Raw genomic sequence first — 20,901 nt, 5'->3', positions numbered from 1 at the left:
TCCTATCTTAGCAGATTGTCTGAGCAAACACATTAATTAGGGGAAGGATAGATGGAAACATCACTTATCTTCTATCTATCGTTCTTTCTACTGTGGTAATCTAATTCCTTCTCCATCTTCTGTCCTCTCTTCACCCTCTTGTCTCTCAATCTTTCCTTCTGCCCTATCTCCCTTTGTGTGCCTCTGCTACTTGTCATTTCCTCTCCCTTTTGACTCTTGTCTGCCTTCCATCCATCCCACTGAGCATCACCCAACTCCCGTTGACCTCCTAATTGAAATATCAGCTAAGGGAAGGCACAAAGGGAAATGTTATTTCGAGGTAATTTCAGCAGGGGCCGGGCTGCGCCTGTCGGTTCCTCTCCAGCGAGCGGAGCTGTGAGTGGAATTAGGTTACAGACCACGCAGAGATAATGAGATGTAAGGGACGACAGGAAGCGGGAAAGGGGGAGATCAGAAATAAGAAGTGACGATGTGTGCAAACACAAAGACACCAGGCCTAATGGGAAAATGGGGATCGGTGATGGGGGGATGGAAGGGAAAGAAAGTGTGTGTACTTGTGTGTAGTTGTGAGCTCAGGCACTTCCTGCATACATTCACTTGAGTGCATTGGTTAGCAGAGAGAAGATAGTCGAAAAACCAAATGCAATGAGAGTGTGTAACATAACGGCTACATCCACACACAGTTTTCCTGTGCATCCTGTGTGTTGCCCTGTTGGACAGTAATGTTGTGGTGTTCCCAGATCTCAGCAATAAAAAGAGTACTCCACCAATTTAGCAAGTCACTCCTCAAATGGACAGTATAAAAAAGGAATCTAAATCGATGCAGCAGAACCGTAGCTTGACAAGCCAGACCCACGTCAAGATGTTGGGTCTGGGAATTCACCATTGACAGGGCTCAATCCGAGGGGCGGGATAAACGGTTATCTTTCAAATTCCCTCTGCACGAAATAGGATAGCACTACAACCAGGCAGAGCAACGAAGAAGGTAGCAGAGCTAGTTCATAGATTAAACTTTTGCCGTATCCGGTCAGCAAAACTCTGAACACATCTTCCTTTTTTAAGAATGACTTCAGTGCCGTTCTTTGTTCTTTTCTCAAAGAAAAGCTTAACTCCAAGTCTTCCAGAAGACCGCTGTTCCCAGCAGCAGCAGCCATAAGCCCGCCCACCGACTCTATACACGATGTGATTGGCCTGACTAGAGTTTGGTTTTTCCAGCTCGCAAGTCAACGGAGAGTGCCTAGACCCCCCTGGCTGCACATTAAATTTGCTGCCGCTAGGGTGCGTCTAGATTTCTAGACTAGCAGAACCGTCCAGTAGATATCTTTTTTTTATTTTAATTTTTTTTATGCATTACCCAGAATGCAACTTGACCCCTGACAGTTCGGCCGGAGATTCAGGTGTGTCATTATCAGATTAGCAGCGGCTACAGGGGTCTGGGAGGATCACACTCCACACCCCAGATAATATATTATATATATTTTCAAACTTTGTAGTCTTCGGAAACAACCGACGCTAACTCAAGTGACATCACTTGAGGACATTTATCAGATTTCACGCAGCTCCCTCTGGAGACACAAAAGGCTTTATACAACTTTTTTTTCACATATGCAGTACTCCCCAACACCTGTAATCAGACTTTGATGTGTGCAATTGGCACTATTACACAGACCATGCCATGAATAAACAGCTTGAAGTTTACATGTAACATGATGCAAATGTAAAGTTTGGCACAACAGGACAAGGCAAGACATTTTGAATATGTCTTGGAGACACCCATACCCATTATGGCAGGTGGAAATAACTTGTGTCAGTAAGGGAGAAAGCAGCCCAGACCCAGTGTTAGATAAATCTTGTCTACTGTCGTAAAAGCCCCAGAGATTGCAGCTGTGATAAACAAATAGCCTTTTAACCATGTAAATAGTTCAAATACACAGGCTATAGGCTACATGCACTCTGGTGCCAGTACAGTATGCACTTGTGGACTTCATCTATAACAGGGGTGGCCAACCAGTTAGGTATAAAGAGCCACAAAAAAAAACGCACCATAGCAAAAAGCCACACAACACATGCACGTCCACACTTACAACAGCAACAGTGTCTTCCAGATCTAATGACAGTCATAATACATAGCAGTTTTCATAGTTTTTTTTCTCACTTAGATTGACTCAGTGGGAAACCTGACAGTCTTTGTTATCCACAATCCTTTTCAGGTCTTGGTTGAACTCGGTTGTGGCCACTCGAAGCAACTCTCTCACTCATTTGTCACTAAAGCGCCTTTCAAACAATCGGATTCAGCAGTGAAAGGGTTAACGAGGAAGGTGATCTGTGGCCGCTGTTTTTCCTCAGGTTGCAGAATCTGTCCTCAAAACTCTGCTGCATTATTTTCCATTTTAAAATAATTGGCAAATGTATTGGCAGTATTGGCAGATGCATTCAAATGTGTTTTTTTTTTTACTTATCTGAAATACTGTATGTTTCAGAAAAGTTAAAAACAATCAACCAATGACACAGCCCCCAGCCACACAGTAAGAGCCTCACAGGAGCAGGCAAAGAGCCGCATACGGCTCAAGAGCCACAGGTTCGCCACCCCTGATCTATAAGAAGATATGTTCTCAATTGACTGCCAACTGGGTGTGAAGTGCCAACATCATTCAGATTTGTAGGGCCTTCATCAAGGCCCTGCTGCGAGACCTAAACAATTAGGCAATCTGCCATTGTTGTTACTGTATGTTGTCATGTGACTGCTTACATCTACATCACTTGTTGTGATTAGCTTACAGTATTCCAGGTGAAAACAGGGGAAAAAAATGACCTGGGGGCAAATTTGCTTTGCATATGTTGTTTTATTCAGTGTGTATGTTTCGCCCTTTACTTGAAATAGTGTTATCATAACTGACGAAATGTAATGAAATGCAGTTGTTTAATCAACAATTTAATTTAATCAGCCAATTTAATCAGCCAATTTAATATTATATAGCAGACCAAATTAAATCTAATTACGTTTGGGGGAAAAAAGAAGCAAAAAAAATTGAAAAAACCATTAAAACACTAAAAAAGTCCTCAGGCAACCAACACTCCATATCCCTGAAGCTGTTATTTTACCCCCAGGATACAGGTTCGTAAGAGATTCCAAAGGTACAGGCACTGACAACATATATTAAGTGTGTGTACGTGAGTGTGTGCGAGTGGGGAAAAAATCCAAGAAACGAATAAGAACAGCAAATAACAGTGACTGTGGCAGCTGTGCAGGAGCTGTCATCATTCTAGCAGAGTGTGTTTTTTTATTTTAATGTGTCTTGCAGAATGTGCACAGTGAAGCATGGAGGCTGGTATGTTTTAATGAGAGACAGAAAATGCCTATTAGATTATCCAGTGGCACTATACAGCATAATAACCTATCCCACCATTCCTATTTCATTACCACACACTGCCGCAGATAAACAATGTAATGTACTGTATGTGTGTGTTGCATGTATTTCTAAGCATGCTTGTGAGCATACCTGTGTTTGCACTTTATTTATCTCTATTGGATCCCCTTGGTCTAAAAGCAGAAATGGGCTTATGATGACACAGTGATGAAATGCTGGAGCATGGATCCCAGCAGTCAGACTAAACAGTGGGGAGGAAAGGGTCACAACAAAACGAGGCTACTGCAAGAGTTGCAGCCTCCTGGGGGAGTTGAAAGGAATTTTCTGTGGTGCCAAAATATTGCAAACCCTTTGGCTGCGGTCTGGTACCATTTCACCATGGAGCTGCGACTGTGGTCTTTAAGGTTCCTAATGTGTGACTGGAAGTGTGTTTGTAAGTGTGTGTACAGTATGTGTGTTGAGCTCGGACTTTCTTAGATTGAGAAAAAAAAAACGCCCACTATAAACCATTATTGAGAAATCATGTCCTTTTCTACGCAGACGATTCTCAAAGAACAAGTCGGCCAGAATGACGTTTATGTCTTTCTGTGTTTTATGAATGTAATAATGTTGTGTTTGTGCGTGTATCTGCACTAACCTTCTCCAGTCCTGGAAGTGCCCAGATCCAAATCGTCTCTAGTTACATTCTGGGAGTCCAGGTATGTGGCCGGCACCCAGCCCTGCTCCTCTGCTGTGCTGACAAACCACCAACCTAGAGAAGAGAGGGAGGGAGGTAGATAGAGGAAAGAGTAATGGAAAGAGAGAGAGAGACAAACATATTAGTATTGCTACCAATAATCAAGGCCTGAAGGATGACAGCGAGCATCATTCCGACGTCATGATTTACACCAAACAATGGATATCTTCATCTCTACAATGTAGCCAAATGTACTGTGACTGTGGATGAGCCAGCATTTGCATTCCAGCAATTTAGCCTGTGTATGGTTAGTAAAACACAGGGCTTCTGGGACTCCAGCCCCAAATGTTTTCATTAAAAGCCCTGGATCTTTTCAGCAGAGAAGCTAGAACATAAACTGGTATCAGGTATCTATGGGCTAGCTTGTTGGGAAGATGGCTAAATAACGCTCCAAACATAGGCGCTCCAGAGGGAAAAAAGCATGGGCATTTTCAAAGGGGTCCCTTGATCTCTGACCTCCAAAAATATAAATGAAAATGGCTTCTATAGGTACACACGAGTCTCAACTTTACAGACACGCCCACTTTTATGCTAATGCCATGCAGTTGTAATGTGTTATTTCTTCCCATTCTACAATGGTGTACTTGAATATTTCTGCATACTGGGGTTCATAAACTTAAAATTGCATAACTTGGTTCTGAGAGGAAAGCTGAGACTCAATGAGCCTAAATAGGAAAAAAGATCTCCCCAGGGGAGCATGCCCCCTGAACCCCTCTAGGTTTGGACCGAGCCCCGAACGTTTAGAACATCTGGCTCCGCCCCTGGTAAAACTGTACATCTAATATGTTGGTCTTGTCTGTATCAACGGGCAGAGAGATCTGAGGCGGAAGTTTCACCTACTTGGAAAGCTCTCATCATTACTAAAGCAGACACTGAGAGACAAGACAAATACTGGAGAGAGGAAAGTGTTGGAGCTTGAAGTGAATTATAGATCAACAACACAGGTTTAAAAAGCACTTGATGCATGAAGAATTTGTTTCAATTTTCACCATTACTCATTAGGAAATGTGTTATACTTCTGCTGTTTTTGTTAATGTTAACAAATCAAGGTTATACAATGTTAAAAACCTACTAGAATAAAAGTCTACAGCCATGCTAAGAGTACTGTGAGGGTGTACTGAGCCACAACGGTGTCTTTTTTTCGTGAAAGGCTAACGATAATAATGTTAAGATGCTAATGTTTGGCAGACATAATGTTTAACATGTTCACAATCTTGATAGATGAATGAACTTTGGGCTCGCCTAAGTTTTTATAATTTACCCTGAGGAGAACATGAATATCTGGACCAAATCCCATGTTGGTTAATCCAATTTTGGAGACATTTAACTCATAACCAAAACGTGCCAACCTCGTGGTAGGGCTTGAAGAAATACCAAGGGTCATTAGGAGTCATTAGGATAAATCAGATAAATCTGGGAACCATGAATGTCTATACCAAATGCTGTAATAATCAGGCAGAAGTGGACATGCTTCATTGGAGAAATGATACAATTGACCTGCAGCTGGCGCTAGATGAAAAGTCAAAGGATCACCAAAATCATAAGGATCCATCCTCTGGGGATCATGAATGTGTCTCAGACACACTCTACAGTCTGGACCAAAGTGGTGGATCAACCAACAGGCCGACAGACTGAAAAACTGGAATTCAGAACTCTTGCTGGACTGTCTATATTTCCCACACTATCCTTCATATCTTTCTCACACTGACTGACTAATCCTGTGTCTTAAGGGAGTCTCATGAAGCTGAAGGGTTTCCACTCTCGAATTAATTAAATACCATTGTATCACATCACACTGTTGCATTTCATTTGAATTAAACTTTACTCACTTCCTCCGTACCCTTTTATTATAGTTGCTCTAGCTTCTGGCTAAAACTAGAGATGTATCGGCTCCGATACTGCCTAAAACGCTGGTATCGGGAAGTACTGGAGTTTATGCACCGATCTGATACCACGTAATAAAGCCCTAACGAAAATCTATGTTAAAGTAGTTTATTTATGTTCTTTTCCCGTTATAACTGACTGTCAAAGTGGATAAAAAAAGAAAATTCTGTGCCATTCATTGTTTGAATTTGTTCATGTTTCACAAAGAGTTTAACCTGAGCCAGACCAACAACAAAGATAGAAATCATATCACATCTATACAGGGATAGTAGTATACAGTTGTTAAAACATAATCAAATATATGACACACTGGTATTGGATCGGTACTCGGTATCGGCCGATACGCAAGTTCAGGTATCAGAATCGGTATCGGGAAGCAAAAAATGGTATCGGGCCATCTCTAGCTAGAACCCATTGGATGACTTATTCTTCCAGTACAGTACAGTGCAAGCTGGCATGACAGGTCACTCTGCCTTTATCACAGCATTTTACTTTTTACCATGGAAAGTTGATGATAGACATATCTGTATTTCCAACAGTGCAGTGTGAATGAATATCTTTAGGAGGGAACTGCAGCTCCACCAAACAAAGTAGTTCAATGCCTTGCTTGTGGGCACTTCTAATAGTAGCTGGTGTGTACTATATGTTTCTTACACCTTAACTAAATTTCACCACTATCCCGGGGATCTAAATGGGCAACCCTCTCGGTCTAGAGTGTGCAATCTGGTCTTAAGTATGGTTTTGAATGTAAGTGTGATTGTGCGTGTAAGTACAGTAGAAGTGACAGAATTAGAGAGATGGGTGAAAATAGAAAGAAAAGTAAAAACGAAAATACAACCAATTTTCTTTTTCATATAAATGAATACTCATAACTACTGTACAATGATTATAATTTAAACTACTGCTAAGTCAATTGTGAAATAATTTGCATTCATAAATAACCAATACCGTAACAATATTTTGATTGCTGTTAAAGAAGCCATAGTATGGGCGCCTGTTTAGCTCACCTGTTTGAGCGGGCGCCCATATATAGAGGTTTACTCCTTGACGCAGCGGCCGCAGGTTCAACTCCAACCTGCGGCCCTTTGCTGCAGGTCATTCCCCCTCTCTCTCCCCCCTTTCAAGTCTAAGCTGTCCTATCCAAATAAAGGCCTAACAATGCCCCAGAAATAATCTTAAAAAAAAAAAAAAAAAGATTGCTGATAAATTTTGTGTTTATCCGCTGACTACCTTTGTTTCCTGAGCTTTAGACTCTTTTTTTTTTTTTTTTTTACAGATAATCTACAGTTAGTTTACAGGTAGGATTGGGCATCGAGAACCGGTTCCAACTTGGAATCGTTTAAAAAAAAAATCACGATTCCAAAAAGAATTTGGTTTCGAATCCGATCATTGGTTCCAAATGTAACACGCACAACTTTTTGTTTCCATAGTGGCCAACGTGCTTCCAGGTGCTCGTTGTGTTGCAGGAGCACAGTAAAGCGGCAGTTTTTACGTTGAAAAAGCCCGGTAAAACTGTAAATCACCATTGCATCAAAATAAAATGTTCCTCTTATCTGTGAAATAAGCATGTGACTCGTTTGAACTCCACATCTCAAAGAATCAGAATCAAAATGATTCCCAACTCTACAGGTAATGTCAATGTATTTAGGACCGCAGCTAAAACAGTAGCACTACAGAAAGCTGAAGTAGTGATGAGCATGGTTTATGCCAAACTATAACAACAACAACTTCACTAACATGACTAGCATCAAAATATTAGTGGGTTGACATTTAACAGACCACAGTAGAGGAGCCTGCCGTGCCCAGCCCCCTGCATGTGGCTTCATCTCTCCGTATACTCGTATAAACACTGAGGCCTGAGACACCAGGACTTTGACAGCTTATGTGCAGCATAAAATCACCTTCTTCCAACACACATACACACAAAACCATGCTGAAATATTGACTCCCCTGGATTTCCCCACAGCGGGTCATGTCTCGCAGTCAACACAGGAGTTAATTCAACCTGAGCGCATACAGAATCACAGGGGGGTTCTGCACAGTAGCAGCAGTGTAGCTCCTCCAGCCTGAACTTCCTCACAGTCACACTAGCTTTCTGTGGACACTCTGTACCCGCCTGTTGGCTGCTGCAGAGACGTTACAGTGCACTTTGGCGTCAGGAGAGGTCTGCGCCGTTAATTTTTGGAGCCGTCAGAATCAATTTAGGACCCTGCTTGGCCTTGATTGGTGGAGGTAGTGGCTTTATATGAAATTGTATTTGACATCACGACAGTTATACTATGCTAATTAAATCTTACACCGTAGCTCCTGGTTTAAGAAGCCCAGTGTTATAATGAATAGCGTTTGCCACAGTGTTAGGACTTGTAAACTCAGGAGGGGCTGTCAGGACTTTCCTATTGGGGGGGTCCTCTGCTGGGTAAGGGTTAGAGAAGTGGGCTGTGAGCACACAAATTGTAATTATTTTTAATTTAATTATGATCTTATTTTGTATGTGTTCATATGTGAACTGTTCATGCAGCCTAGGGTGCTTCAGTGAAGAGTAGGCCTGTAACAATTATTGCATATTTGTCAATTATTTTACATAGTCATGGTGTCTTTGTTAACCACAATGCATTGCTTACATTAGCTAAGGTCTTCAGGGGTATGACTGTTGATGGTAGTTGTTGATTTTGTTTAGATAGGCCAAATTGTAATTATATAAGTGATTATTGGTCGGACTATTTTTTTTTTCCATTGATATTTCATGTGTGAGTTGTTGGCACTTGACCCTAAACACATTCATAGCAACAAAAATGACAAGGGGGTATGCACTTAGAAAAAATGTTTTATGATAATAACGAGGCGTGGTTTACTTTATAGGATGTGTACATGGTTACTACATTATCTGGGTCACATGACAGTGATAAAACCAAAGATGTATCCTGGAATTCATTCAAAACTTTGAAAAGTTTGAAAAAGTAATAAATACATATTTTTTAATTTGACTGAAAGACAAAATGATATATTGTTGATCGCAATTATTTCTGAGATAATTAATTGAACAGTAACTTTCGGAATTGTTACAGCTCTAGTGGAGAGTTTGTCTTTTGATTCCTGAAGATTCTCATTTATTTTCTGTTCTGCTGCAGTATGAAAGGTCCGCCCAGCAGTAAGAATAGCTTGCTCCATGTGCAACACATTAGGGCTTTCATAGGCTGACTTATTGCAACTACTTAAAAAGCTAAAGAAGAATTGGAGCCACCTGTACGGAGGAGAGCAATCGTTCTGCACTGAGACACATGCAGGAGTTCTTCCTCTCTTTAGTCCACCTGACACACGGTGGAAAAACATAAATCTCCTGCGCTGATAAGAGGATTCAGGTGACTGCCATCAACAGTGGTGGATCTTACCTTTTCTTCAGTAAGATGAAATACATACGCTGATAGGAGCATTTGTTTTTTTAGAAGGATCCTTAAGTGGCGGAAGGTAAAAGTTCTGATAATTTGGAGGCGGCATTATCATACTCCACTCTGCAACAATCCAAAAAGAATGATTTTATTTCATCCATTCATGCTTGATAAAATCACATCTGCAGCACTGCCCCCAATGAGTGGGGGCAGTGTCAGCTTTGTTACAGACCACTAAATAATACAACTTGATTCAGTTTTTTTTAAATTGTACTTAATTGAAGAAAAACAGACAGCAAAAGTCTCATTAGCTGTACTGCTTGACAAAGCTGACATCAGAATCAAAGATTGTTCCCAAATTGTACCTTCAGTTAGAACCTAGCTACACTGGCCAGCAGGAGTCTAGGGTTATTATGAAACTATACATTAAGGTGTTTTGGGGGGAAACTTCAGATTTGTTATTTCACTTTTAAGAATTTGGTGACATGCAGCACTATTTTAATGAACACGCTTATTAGCTGAAGAGTTAGATGAGAAGATTGATACCACTCTCATGTCTGTACACTTAATATGCAGCTGGACCCAGCAGCCGGTTAGCTTAGCTTAGCTTAGCTTAGAAACAAGCTGAAAACAGTTAGCCTGGCTCTGTCCACATATAATAAAATCCATCCCAGCACCTCTAAAGCTCCCCAATTTTTAGGTTATATCACGTATAATTTTTCGATTAAACAACGACATATTAGGTGTTAATTATTCTCGCATTGCCTGACCTTTCTCCACAGCGCTGCAAAGAAGGGTCTGGCGAGTCCAGACAGAATTCTGGGATGGGAGAAAAACATGCTCTTGTTCATTGGCATTTCTTTAAACCAATCACAATCGTCTTGGGCGGCACAAAATGAAGCCCAAGGCAACGGATATCCGGCCTAAATGAGTGAAATCTGGCGGAATTTCCATCGGCAACGGAGCAATCCCGGAAATGGAACGTTGTGGATATAGAGTAGGTTTTAATTAATGATTAATGATAGAATTATCATTCTTGTCATCTACCTTTTGCAAAAAAGCAAATCTCCCAAAAATGTCGAACTATTCCATTAAGTCACGCTCTGCTATACAATCACAAGTTTTCAGGGGAAAAATATGTTGTAGAGAGATGGTATGACCAGTTGTGTATCACCAGGCCAGTAGACATTTTTTGGCTTTCTGTCTTTTTTACATATGCACACCAAAACTAAACACCCCAAACGCCAGACACAGTCAAGCAGTCTCTATCTTACTCACACACGCCAAGCTTCAGACTCCATCGTGTGCACACATGGTAGTGCAAGGGATGGTTTTGACAGGGCCCAGTCCCCCTATAAATCCAGCTCTGGAGAAAGTGGGCACAGTAAAAGCAGATAAATGAGGAGCAGAAACAGTGCTGGACCCCCTCGGATATACACATACACTCTTCTCTCACAGAGGGTAGAACAAACTGGAGACAAAGGGTAAGAAAAACAAAATGGAGAAGCAGATGTGGGTATAAGAGACTGAAAGAGAAAGACAGATAAGCTCCCTCACTGCAAAAGCCAGTTGGCAGCATGGCAAACCTGAGAGAAGTGGGCTGACCCTCATGTGTGGGAAGTCTGTAGTCAGATTACAGTTTTCACAGAAAATCTGTCCCGTAGGAGGAGATCTGGGCCAAAGATTGGCAGCCAGATGGAGAAAAATTACTCAGAGTCAATTAAAGCAAAGCATAACTTGGCTCAGCATATCCGTGGAATAATGCATAAACTGACCGGTGAAGTTCAGTGAGGGCGTGGCGGGTGAAATACTGTAAGGGTGTACAGTATATGCTCACTTGCAAAGATATTGACTATGGACAGTAACTGTTTGTTCATTTTTGTCCCGTAAATGGCAATACCTAACGGCTAGTGTACGCTTCATGATCCAACGAGTACTTCCTTTGAAGCACACTGAGCCCGTAAGGCAGTCTTGAGACCGATGCAGAGCTCAACCGTGACCGCCCACTTTTTGAACGGCTCTGGTTCCGAAGTGATTTTCCTCATTCAATATCTCCATTGATGTTTCATTAAATGCTTATATAAAGAGTTTTAAGCCTGGAACCAAGCCAACCAGCTTTGAGACAAATCATTCAGAGACGTTGCTGTTACGCTCAAGTGTACTACTTCAAAATGAAATTGGGAATTAAAAATTTTTGGGGGTTGATTTCATACGTACTTGTGGATTCTACAGGAGCATAAACCTTTGTTTTACTATCTTGTAGCTCGTGGTAAGTCTACTTTGGATGGTTTAGACATTATGGCTAATAAATAAAAACCTTTTGGAGAAAATGAATGGGATTTTTACTTCTGGAACCACACTGTTGAGCTCTATTACCCCTATTTTCCACCGGGCGCGTCTGCACTGCGTTCAGAAAGCCGGACAGGAAGTGAAACAGCGAGAGCATCCACTCAATTTATCAAAAGACAACCCCCAATATCGTATATGTCTCCTTTACAACACAATGGATGGCGAGAGATTCATCTTGAAGGTGGAAAAACATAATACGACACTACAGATCCCTTTTATAAGGACAATGCCAGAAAAGAGAAGGCATGGAGTTTACTGGAGTTTACTTGCAGGGGTGCTTGGAGTGGAAGGTAGACACTAGCTTAATAAACACGTGATTGGTCTTTCAAGTACTTGTAGAGATAATAACATCTGCGAGTCGGGCAGCAAGAGGCTCCGCTTCTGACACACTCCTGGTGTGGTATGATGCGTGGCGGAGGACAGAACAAAACCAGAACGCAGTGGGGAATCCGGGTTAGTGAAAATACTCAGCATCGTTCTTTTCAATAAGACCACTGCATTGAATTGGGGTGCCAACACAGAAGACTCTGGCAAAACAATCACAGGACTGGTCGACTAAAACTTTGACCCTGGCTCAACTTTTGCTGCAACGCAGTGCAACATTATCCGGCAACCCACTGAGCTAGCCAGTCAAGTGCATGCAATTGCAAAATATTAGCAGATTAGTTTGTAACGTGAAAGGGATAAATCTACTGTTTACCCTGTCAAGTTAATCCTCATTCCATTTTAACTGCTGTGCAGTGTTTTGGCATCTGATAAATGATAACCCTTCAGACTCGTTGATCTACTGCTAAAATCTGCCTTCCTGGATCATATTTCATCATCTTACTGTTAGATAAAGCAACACACCCAAACCAACGCAACCTTTTGTGGGTTTTTAACACAAACGGGTGTTGAACATCAAAAAGTACGGGCTTATCTGCTATGTTAGCTGCCGACCGTTACCTTGAAACTATCGGTACCATACGGTAGACGGTACCGTAGGGTGATTTAACATCACCTCTCATTTTACACACAGTTAACTATACAAAACGCTGAGTGAACATTACTAGCTACGTTTTTCATGTTGGTTTAGAGCGGTATGCACCCCCACTAACCTGGAAAACGGTTTTAAAACAGTAACGTTAATAGAGCATGTCGGAGGAATATAGTGTCTCCTGCAGTGGGGAGTCAAAGGCAGAGGGACTGTCACCGCAGCGTTCGCTAACGTTAGCGTCTTGTCTCATCTGGAGTCTGATAAAGAGCAAAGTCATCAACTTCAGTGTCCACAATGCTATTTTCCAATAAACTGTAGCTGTCATATTTCACGGGACCCGCGTGAGTGCGGATTTCATGTCGCGGCTTTCGTCGCTGTTTGTCACTTTGCCTAAGATTGAGTGACAAGTAGTACTCGCCCTGTTGTTTCTTTGGTTGCCATGACTTTGCGAGTGATAATGTCCTGTCACTGTTCCAGTTGCTCACCCTAAAGGGGAGAGAGAGCGGATGACAGTTCGCTTGAGTTCAGTAGAGCACACGGCTCTGCAGAGTCGTGTAATTACGACTTTATGACTTTTGGTGCGCGGTGTACATAGCGGAAACCCTGTTGTGCGTCTGCCCTATTTCTGATACCGTGGCGGCAGAAATGTTACCGTTGTGGAGAGGAAACACTGCACCCTTTCCATTTTGGACCGGCTGTGAGTTTTCCTCTAGCACCACCCTCAGGAAGAAATGACTACTTTGTACAGAGTTTATCTCTTGATCGGACAGTCACATTGCCAATTGTGCCACATTGTCAATATTAATATTATTAATATCCTTAAATACTGCCTTTCAGCCTGAGGACAACATTTACATGGTTGATTTCGGTCCTTGCTTGAAGAAAAACAAAATCACTCATATGTTGTCCGTTCTGCACATGGTGAAACTACAGTTTGTACTGTAAAAAGGTCTGGGAGATTAAGACTTCAAATGTTAACTTCCAACAAATGGATGAAAAACAAATGTGTTATGATATTCTTGCCTAATATGGAGTTCAGTGTGGCTTCAAATAAAGCCAAAGTGCACCTTAGAAGGGGTTGAAGTTGTGATCAAAGACCCTACTTAAATGAGAGAAAACATATCACCTTTCCTCTGAGACATAAATAAGTGCATGTACATGTACATGGCCTGTGTGTAAAAACACAAATCACGCTGGCTGAAGCCATTTGGTGGGGTGGGTGGGTTCAGCAGCAGTGGAAGCTGTGAAAATGAAGAACAGGACGAATAAAAAAGGTGTTCAGGTAATGAAGTGCATACTGTAGAGCCATCTGTACAGCAGAACGCAGGGGTGGACTGTTGTTTTAACAGGTTGAAATCACACTGTGTGTGTGTGTGTGTGTGTGTGTGTGTGTGTGTGTGTGTGGGTGCGTGTGCGTGTGCGTGTGTTTGAGTGAGTCACACTGATGAGCAAAGCAATCCAAGAGTCCTATGAGTCCTCTGGACTTGAACCTGAGCTATAAAGCGTGGTATTGGCTGGTTGGATGAGAACATGAGTGCTTATTTCCTGTTAGGTGTCAGGTCTTTTTTTTTTTTTTTTTAATTGTCGAGGTGCTTGGTGAAGTGAAACCCGGCCTATTTCTTTACCTAAAGCACAGATCCAACAACCGTGTTGATGTTTTTTTTCTAAATTGATTTACATGCTCTTGCTAGTTTGTCTGACATCACAGACCCAACTGTTCTGGAGGATTTATGAGGCACTCAACAACTAATGACTAATATTCAGAAAGGTTATGCGGCAACACCTGCTGTCTCCCACATGTACACACACACGCACACACACACGCACACACACACACGCACACACACACACACACACACACACACAGAGAATATGAATATGGAAGACAGTAGAGAGGCTGTAATTGGCATTTCTTACAGCGTTGAGCTCTAATTGGAGTTTCTAGCTACACCATGTCTTGCCACGTCTTGGCAGGCTATAATTGGCTGCTTTCTCCTGCGGAGGCAAGATGGAGGTCAGGGTGAATACAGCGGTAGCAGCAACTCAGCAGAGCAAGATTATCATTGACCGTCACAGGTCTGGTCACCGTGGGAGAGGTTCAGAGCAATGGGAGATGCATTAGGTGATGCAGGATCCGAAAAGTAAGGTCGAAAAAAAGGAAAGAAGTCAAGAAGAGAGCAACATAGTGAGGGGGAGACGGAGATTAAAAGAGTGGTATGGGGAAAGTTAGAAAGAAAGAAGACAAAAGAGGGAGATCCAGCAGATGTTTGGCTGGGGCTTCAAAGCCGTAGTATCCCGCACTAATTCCCCGTTCAAAAACAACACTGCACACTTTCCTTTAGGTTTCTCATTTAAGGATCATTAAGAGGGTCATCAGATAGCCTTGACAGTCTGTTAGAAATGAGACGTTCAGGGGGAACCCACAAGTCATTCTTGTGTCCTCCCCTCAATTTCTAATTAGGAACAGATCTCCTGGTGAGCAGCGAGCACTGGAAAGCAGAGATGCTTTTCATGGGCAACGTATTGAATTGCCGTCTTATCTTTCTGCAGAGTAAGCAGAATGGGAGATTCAAAGAATATGGCTAAAATAGCAGCACAACAATGTTGCTGTCTAAAAGCAGCTGTTAAAATCAGCAACAGTATAATCTTTAAAATGGACAACCCCAGCTGCATTAATGGGATTAAACGGCAACAAACGCTTTTCTGACTAAGATATACATCATTATCATTAAAAAAAAAAAAACATTAGACCCATGCAGTGGACACACTAAGAATGATGAAAATTGTTGCGAAGTGACTGAATCCTTACAAGGTCCCATGCCATGAAAATTTCACTTTATGAGGTTTTTTAACATTAATATGAGTTCCCCCAGCCTGCCTATGGTCCCCCAGTGGCTAGAAATGCCGATAGGTGTAAACCGAGCCCTGGGTATCCTGCTCTGCCTTTGAGAAAATGAAAGCTCAGATGGGCCGATCTGGAATCTTCCCCTTATGACATCATAAGGAGCAAGGTTACCTCCCCTTTCTCTGCTTTGCCCGCCCAGAGAATTTGGCCCGCCCATGAGAGAGAGACATCATGGCTTTCAAACGAGCAAAGTGGCAGTTGGTCAAGGCCACACCCCCACCCTCCACCTTGCCCCCCCTCTCTTCTCCTCAATACAGACAGAAATGTATGTATTGAGTATGTACATACTAAGGAAAGCTCATTGTGGGACTGGCTCTAGTGGCTGTAATTCTGCACCAAGGCTGAATTTCGGGAAAGAGACTTCAGATACAGTATTAGGGGACCACTAAGGTCTATATAAAAGAGACTTCAGATACAGTATTAGGGGACCACTAAGGCCTATATAAAAGAGACTTCAGATACAGTATTAGGGGACCACTAAGGCCTATATAAAAGCATCCAAAGAGCACCATGTCATGGGACCTTTAAATAACAGATACAATCCCCTGCGATTACAACAGCTGACAGGTTTTTTTTTACAATAAAGTTGCCTTTGCCCATCGGTTTTCCTTCCCTTTAAATATCACATATCTCATCAGCGAGGTACTTCCAAGCAAATGGGTGAGTCAGAAGAAATCCCTTACATTGATACTCCACACAAGTCTATAAGTAATAGGGCTGTTGGAAGTAATTCCGAAAGTCGAAAATAATTTGAATAGTAAAAAAATCAGTACTATTCGAATGCTGGAATTACTATTCAAATGCAATTTTTTTTTAAAATATGTTGGCTAACGTTAGCTAATCTCCCACTTCTTGCCGCCTTCCCGCATGTGAAAACGAAATGCTTTTGTCTTGTCACGTCTGATGAACAATGAGTTAGCGGGAGTGAGAAACACAAGGCATTGTGAGGTCTTAAGCTCACGGAGCTAACGTTACGTACCGAGTAACGTTATTACAGGGGGGAGTGGCAGAACGTGTAACAACAACCACATGCTAATAGTGCCATTGACAATGCATAAGCCTGAGTAGTGTAGTAAATATTAATAACAGGCTGCATTTGAGCAATAAATATTTGAATATTATTTGAATATTTAAAAAAATAACAAATGGAATTTGAATGGTATTATAGAGGAAGACTGACAGCTCTAATAAGTAGGGGGGAGAAGATGGATTAGGTATCCCAGGGCAGTGTACGTGTCTTTCACTTTTTTGTTGAGTTGATTGATGGCCAACAAAATTAGTAAATGGTAACTGTCAGAAATATTTAAAAATGAGAACACTTAAAGGGTAACTACCGTTTTTTTCAACTTGGACCCTACTTTCCTATGTTTTTGCTCTAAGTAACTGATGGGAACAACAATCTTTGACATTGGTCCAATATTACGCAAGATCGCTGCAGTCGGCAGCGGCGAAACAAGCTACAATGTAAGTTAATAGGGCAAATAATTGTGTAGCTTGTATTTACGTTGACATAATTGCTCATTTTGCCACTGACAGGCTCAGATTAATATTCTAAGTGTCTGACAACATTATGAAAAGGATTTCTAAGGAGGTGGACCTTTCTGTTAAACAGTAAGATCCTTTTTTTAAACATTAAAACATCCGCGAAATTGTGTTCGCTAAACCCTCCATGTAAATAAACAGTAATTTTAGCATCGTAAAATACACTTTATTTAAAGTCGACAGAAACAAACTATGAAAAGCCGTTTTGGGTTGTCCTTCCACTTTTCCAACCATCACAACTCTAGTTTTGGTTGAAATAAACACATAGTTTACCGATTTACATGTGAAAATATGTTGGCTCTATACACGCTAAAAGTATTGCTTTTTTTAAATGGAGTCTGGTGGGTTTAGTGCTATCGACCTCAGAGCTGTTTCTGGTTAAACAGAAAGGTCTCAAACAGATTTTAAAGGTCTCTCTCTGAAGGGATCCTTTCCATAATGTTGTCAGACACTTAAAATAATAATCTGACGCTGAACATTTGCCCCATATAGGGTAACATTGCAGCCCAGTCTGTGGCTGCCGGTTACAGCGTTCACGCTTAATACTGGACCAATTTCAAAGATTGTTGTTCTTATCAGTCACAAAAACATAAGAGATAGGGTCCAGATTGAAAAAAAAAAATGGTATGGGTAAGTTATCTAGGAGACTCCCATGTTTCCTCCCGTGTTGAAAAAACCTTAAGGTTATCAACATAACCTTTAAATGTCAACTTACAATGGGGGATATACTTCCAGAAACTGAGCACCACATATATTTTTCTAGCATATGAGAAGTTTGAATAGCCTAAAACAAGTTTCTGCTATGAATAAGTGTCACTATTGGAATCCACTTTAACTGCCCTTCACCATGAAGAAGAAAAAACTTTTTTACAAACGACCTCTCAAGCATAAAGGGTGAGTGTTTTATATCCAGAAGATTGGATTTTTGTTGGTGGAATACCATTTTATGACACTTCAAAGCTTGTCTTAAGTTAAAAATAGGATATATGAGGGGGAACCCAACCCCTTCCATGCTGTTTCTTCCTAAAAAGTCAGTGCTGATTTCAAGGTTCTGGTCTTTATTGACACTGTAAGATAGAAGCATTACATCCCAGTTTGAAGATCATGTTACCTGATTGAAGTTTTTTAATAAAACACGGGCGTCTTGTTACTGAGCCAGACTTGGTACAAGTGAAAGGGGATAGCCGGTGGTGGGGCTTTCAATAACCAGTGTTGACTACACATCACGTTCATTGGGGTCAAGCTAAACCTCTGCATTCATCCTCCATATGTGTGTGTGCTAGCATGTGCTACCACCATCTAGCTAAAACCTCCCGTGACACATACGCGCACAAACCCTTCTGTGCTAACACTAGCATCATGCTTATTAAAGAAGAAATGCAGAGCATTCAGCAGCCAGCATCTGTACACATCTCTGTGATCATTGAAACATGCTTTTATTTATTTATTTATTTATTTATTTATTTTTTTAAAAACATGTTTTTAAACCTGAGCCCTGAAGGTGGCTCCCTGGTCAGCTTAAAGTAGACTCCTCTGAGCCTTTGCTATCCCCAGATTGTTTGAGCTCAACTCTAAGAATGAAGTGACTGAAGCAGTTTAAAACTTTTTTACTGTCCAAGGATGAAGCTAGCTAACATGGTTAAGCTAGAAAAGTGTGAGAATGATACTAGGCCTCTCATCTCTGCGCTCAAGACGTACCACCCTGATTGATGCTGGCTGTCTGGTTTATAGCCTGGAGGCAATGCTAATGCTCGCCTCCAGCCTCCCATTTGAATTCTGTCCAAAACAGGCTTCTCTGATCCAGAACATCCTTTAAGCTAGCCCTCAGTACACCTTGATTAAATACATAGGCTACATTTGACAGCCTAAGGCAAAGGAAGGCAAAGGATATGCCAAGCTAGCTTCAATGCAAAACATTTTAAAGCTCCCTCCAGAGAAGGCTTTCAAATGGAAACAATGCATCCTTTTACATTTTGGCACTGTTGTCATTTTTATGGTTTTTGACAGTCCACTTATATATTTTAATAAAATGAATTCCGCAGTTTAGAGTTTTTGAGCTTGATTACCTCTGCCAAGGAGGTAATGTTTACGGTTCAGTTTGTTTGTTGGTTTGTTTTTGTTTGTCTGTCTGTCAGCAGGATTACGTAAAAACTACCGGCCTGATTGTCATGAAACCTGGTGGAAGGGTGTAGCATTGGCCAAGAAGGAACCCATTATATTTTGGAGCGGATCCAAATCACAGGCATATACACAAAAACATTTTTTTGCGAGATAGGGCATGACCTTGGCAGAGGTCTGAGCTCTCTGAGTGCCCTTTTAGTTTTACAATGGTTCCATAAACCAAAGATATGTCATTCATATCTTTAGGCAATATTACCGGATGCATTTATTGTAACTTTGTCGTAGTCTCAATTGGGCTTTTGGTGCAGTTCTGAAACAATTAGTTGATTAATGGATTAATGTTGGCTGTTTTCTATTTTATATAATAGTAAATTGAATATATTAACTTATGATGGGCATTGTTAGTGAATGATCATGTTCAGGACAATAATAACAAGCTTTGCCTCAAACCTTAAAACCAAGTTTCTATGTAAGCTTTCAGGCTACATTTTCTTAACACATGGGGTAGAGCCTTAAGGGGTAGGTAGTCTAATATATTGGTAATTATAGAATAACTAAACTCATCGATAGAGAGGGATTTCTTGACATTTTCCAGGCACTACAAACGCTGTAATTATTTCAGAGCCTTAAGGTAAGGCTTACTCTAAGCCAACTGGAGCTTGTAGTGCAAATTACCTAATTCAATGGGAGGTTCTGATACTACATTTTAGCTCAAAGCTTTCTCCTTATGAAACTAAACTGCACAGGGAACAGTCTCAAGCTAGAACAAGGGCAACAAGTACAGGGCAAACCTTTGGAAATGTGTTATAGGTTGGACTGAGTACTGCCAGCCTCACCAAATCTCCTGGGCACTGGGAAAGGCGTGGTGGTAAAATGTTGCCAAAACCCCTGGCATTGGTCTCCCTCAGACAGCATTTTACCTACTGACATGCAACACCACATAACTGAGAGATGCTTGTTATGTTTACATGTAGACCATAGCAATTTCTCACTGAAGTCCACAAAAACATAACTGTTTTTTGTTTTCCGAAATAAAGGATGAGTATTATCTGGTAACACAACAGGAGGTCGTACTCTATGTGAGGTGTAGAGTCAAGTCCAGAGAGGGGTAAACCAATCTATTTTTTTAATCTATTTAAATCAACTGTGACAAAATGCCCCTGAAACTTGGCAGCAAGGAAGGCCAAGACATTTGGGCAAATGGCTTCTCCGGCTGGTGTTGTGGCTTGGCCGGTACACTAACTCAAAGGATCCTGTTTGCAGTTTAGTGTCTAGGTCCTCCTGGCAGATCCATTAGTCTTGGCTGATGAAACAAGGAAAAAAAGTGTATCCCCCCCCCTGTCACTGTGGAGTGAAAGGCTAGTCGCTTAAATTTACAATTCATTCTCTGAGATGATATCAGAAAGTGAGGGAGAAAACGTGTATGATTAACATCAGGTATTTGTTTGGGCGTTGTGTCTTCATTAAATAGTAGACAATAGAGAGCTAAAAGAAAATGGATGGAGAAAGGGAGAGATTACATGCAACAAAGGCAGTGGAAACGTTGCGATAACAAGGTCACAGTCTTAGACCCAAAGGCTATTACAACATGCCAAAGCTTCAACATTGAATGTACACACATTTGGCACTTAAAA

General features: G+C 41.3%; 1 protein-coding gene across 3 annotated transcripts in view; it reads right to left on the bottom strand.

The window, feature by feature from the left end:
* Window positions 1–20,901, bottom strand: part of sh3pxd2aa (SH3 and PX domains 2Aa) — a 139,340-nt gene that overhangs the window by 22,670 nt on the left and 95,769 nt on the right. For all 3 annotated transcript variants that reach the window (XM_031284629.2, XM_031284630.2, XM_031284631.2), the window contains one exon: window positions 4,006–4,119. In XM_031284629.2, the coding sequence (XP_031140489.1) occupies window positions 4,006–4,119 (114 nt within the window). The remainder of the gene's footprint in view (window positions 1–4,005; window positions 4,120–20,901) is intronic.

Source organism: Sander lucioperca, chromosome 4 (genome assembly GCF_008315115.2).
Source record: "Sander lucioperca isolate FBNREF2018 chromosome 4, SLUC_FBN_1.2, whole genome shotgun sequence".
NCBI classification, from domain to species: Eukaryota; Metazoa; Chordata; class Actinopteri; order Perciformes; family Percidae; genus Sander; species Sander lucioperca.
The sequence above is the reverse complement of the archived record's forward strand: the minus strand, read 5'-3'. Positions and strand labels throughout refer to the sequence as shown.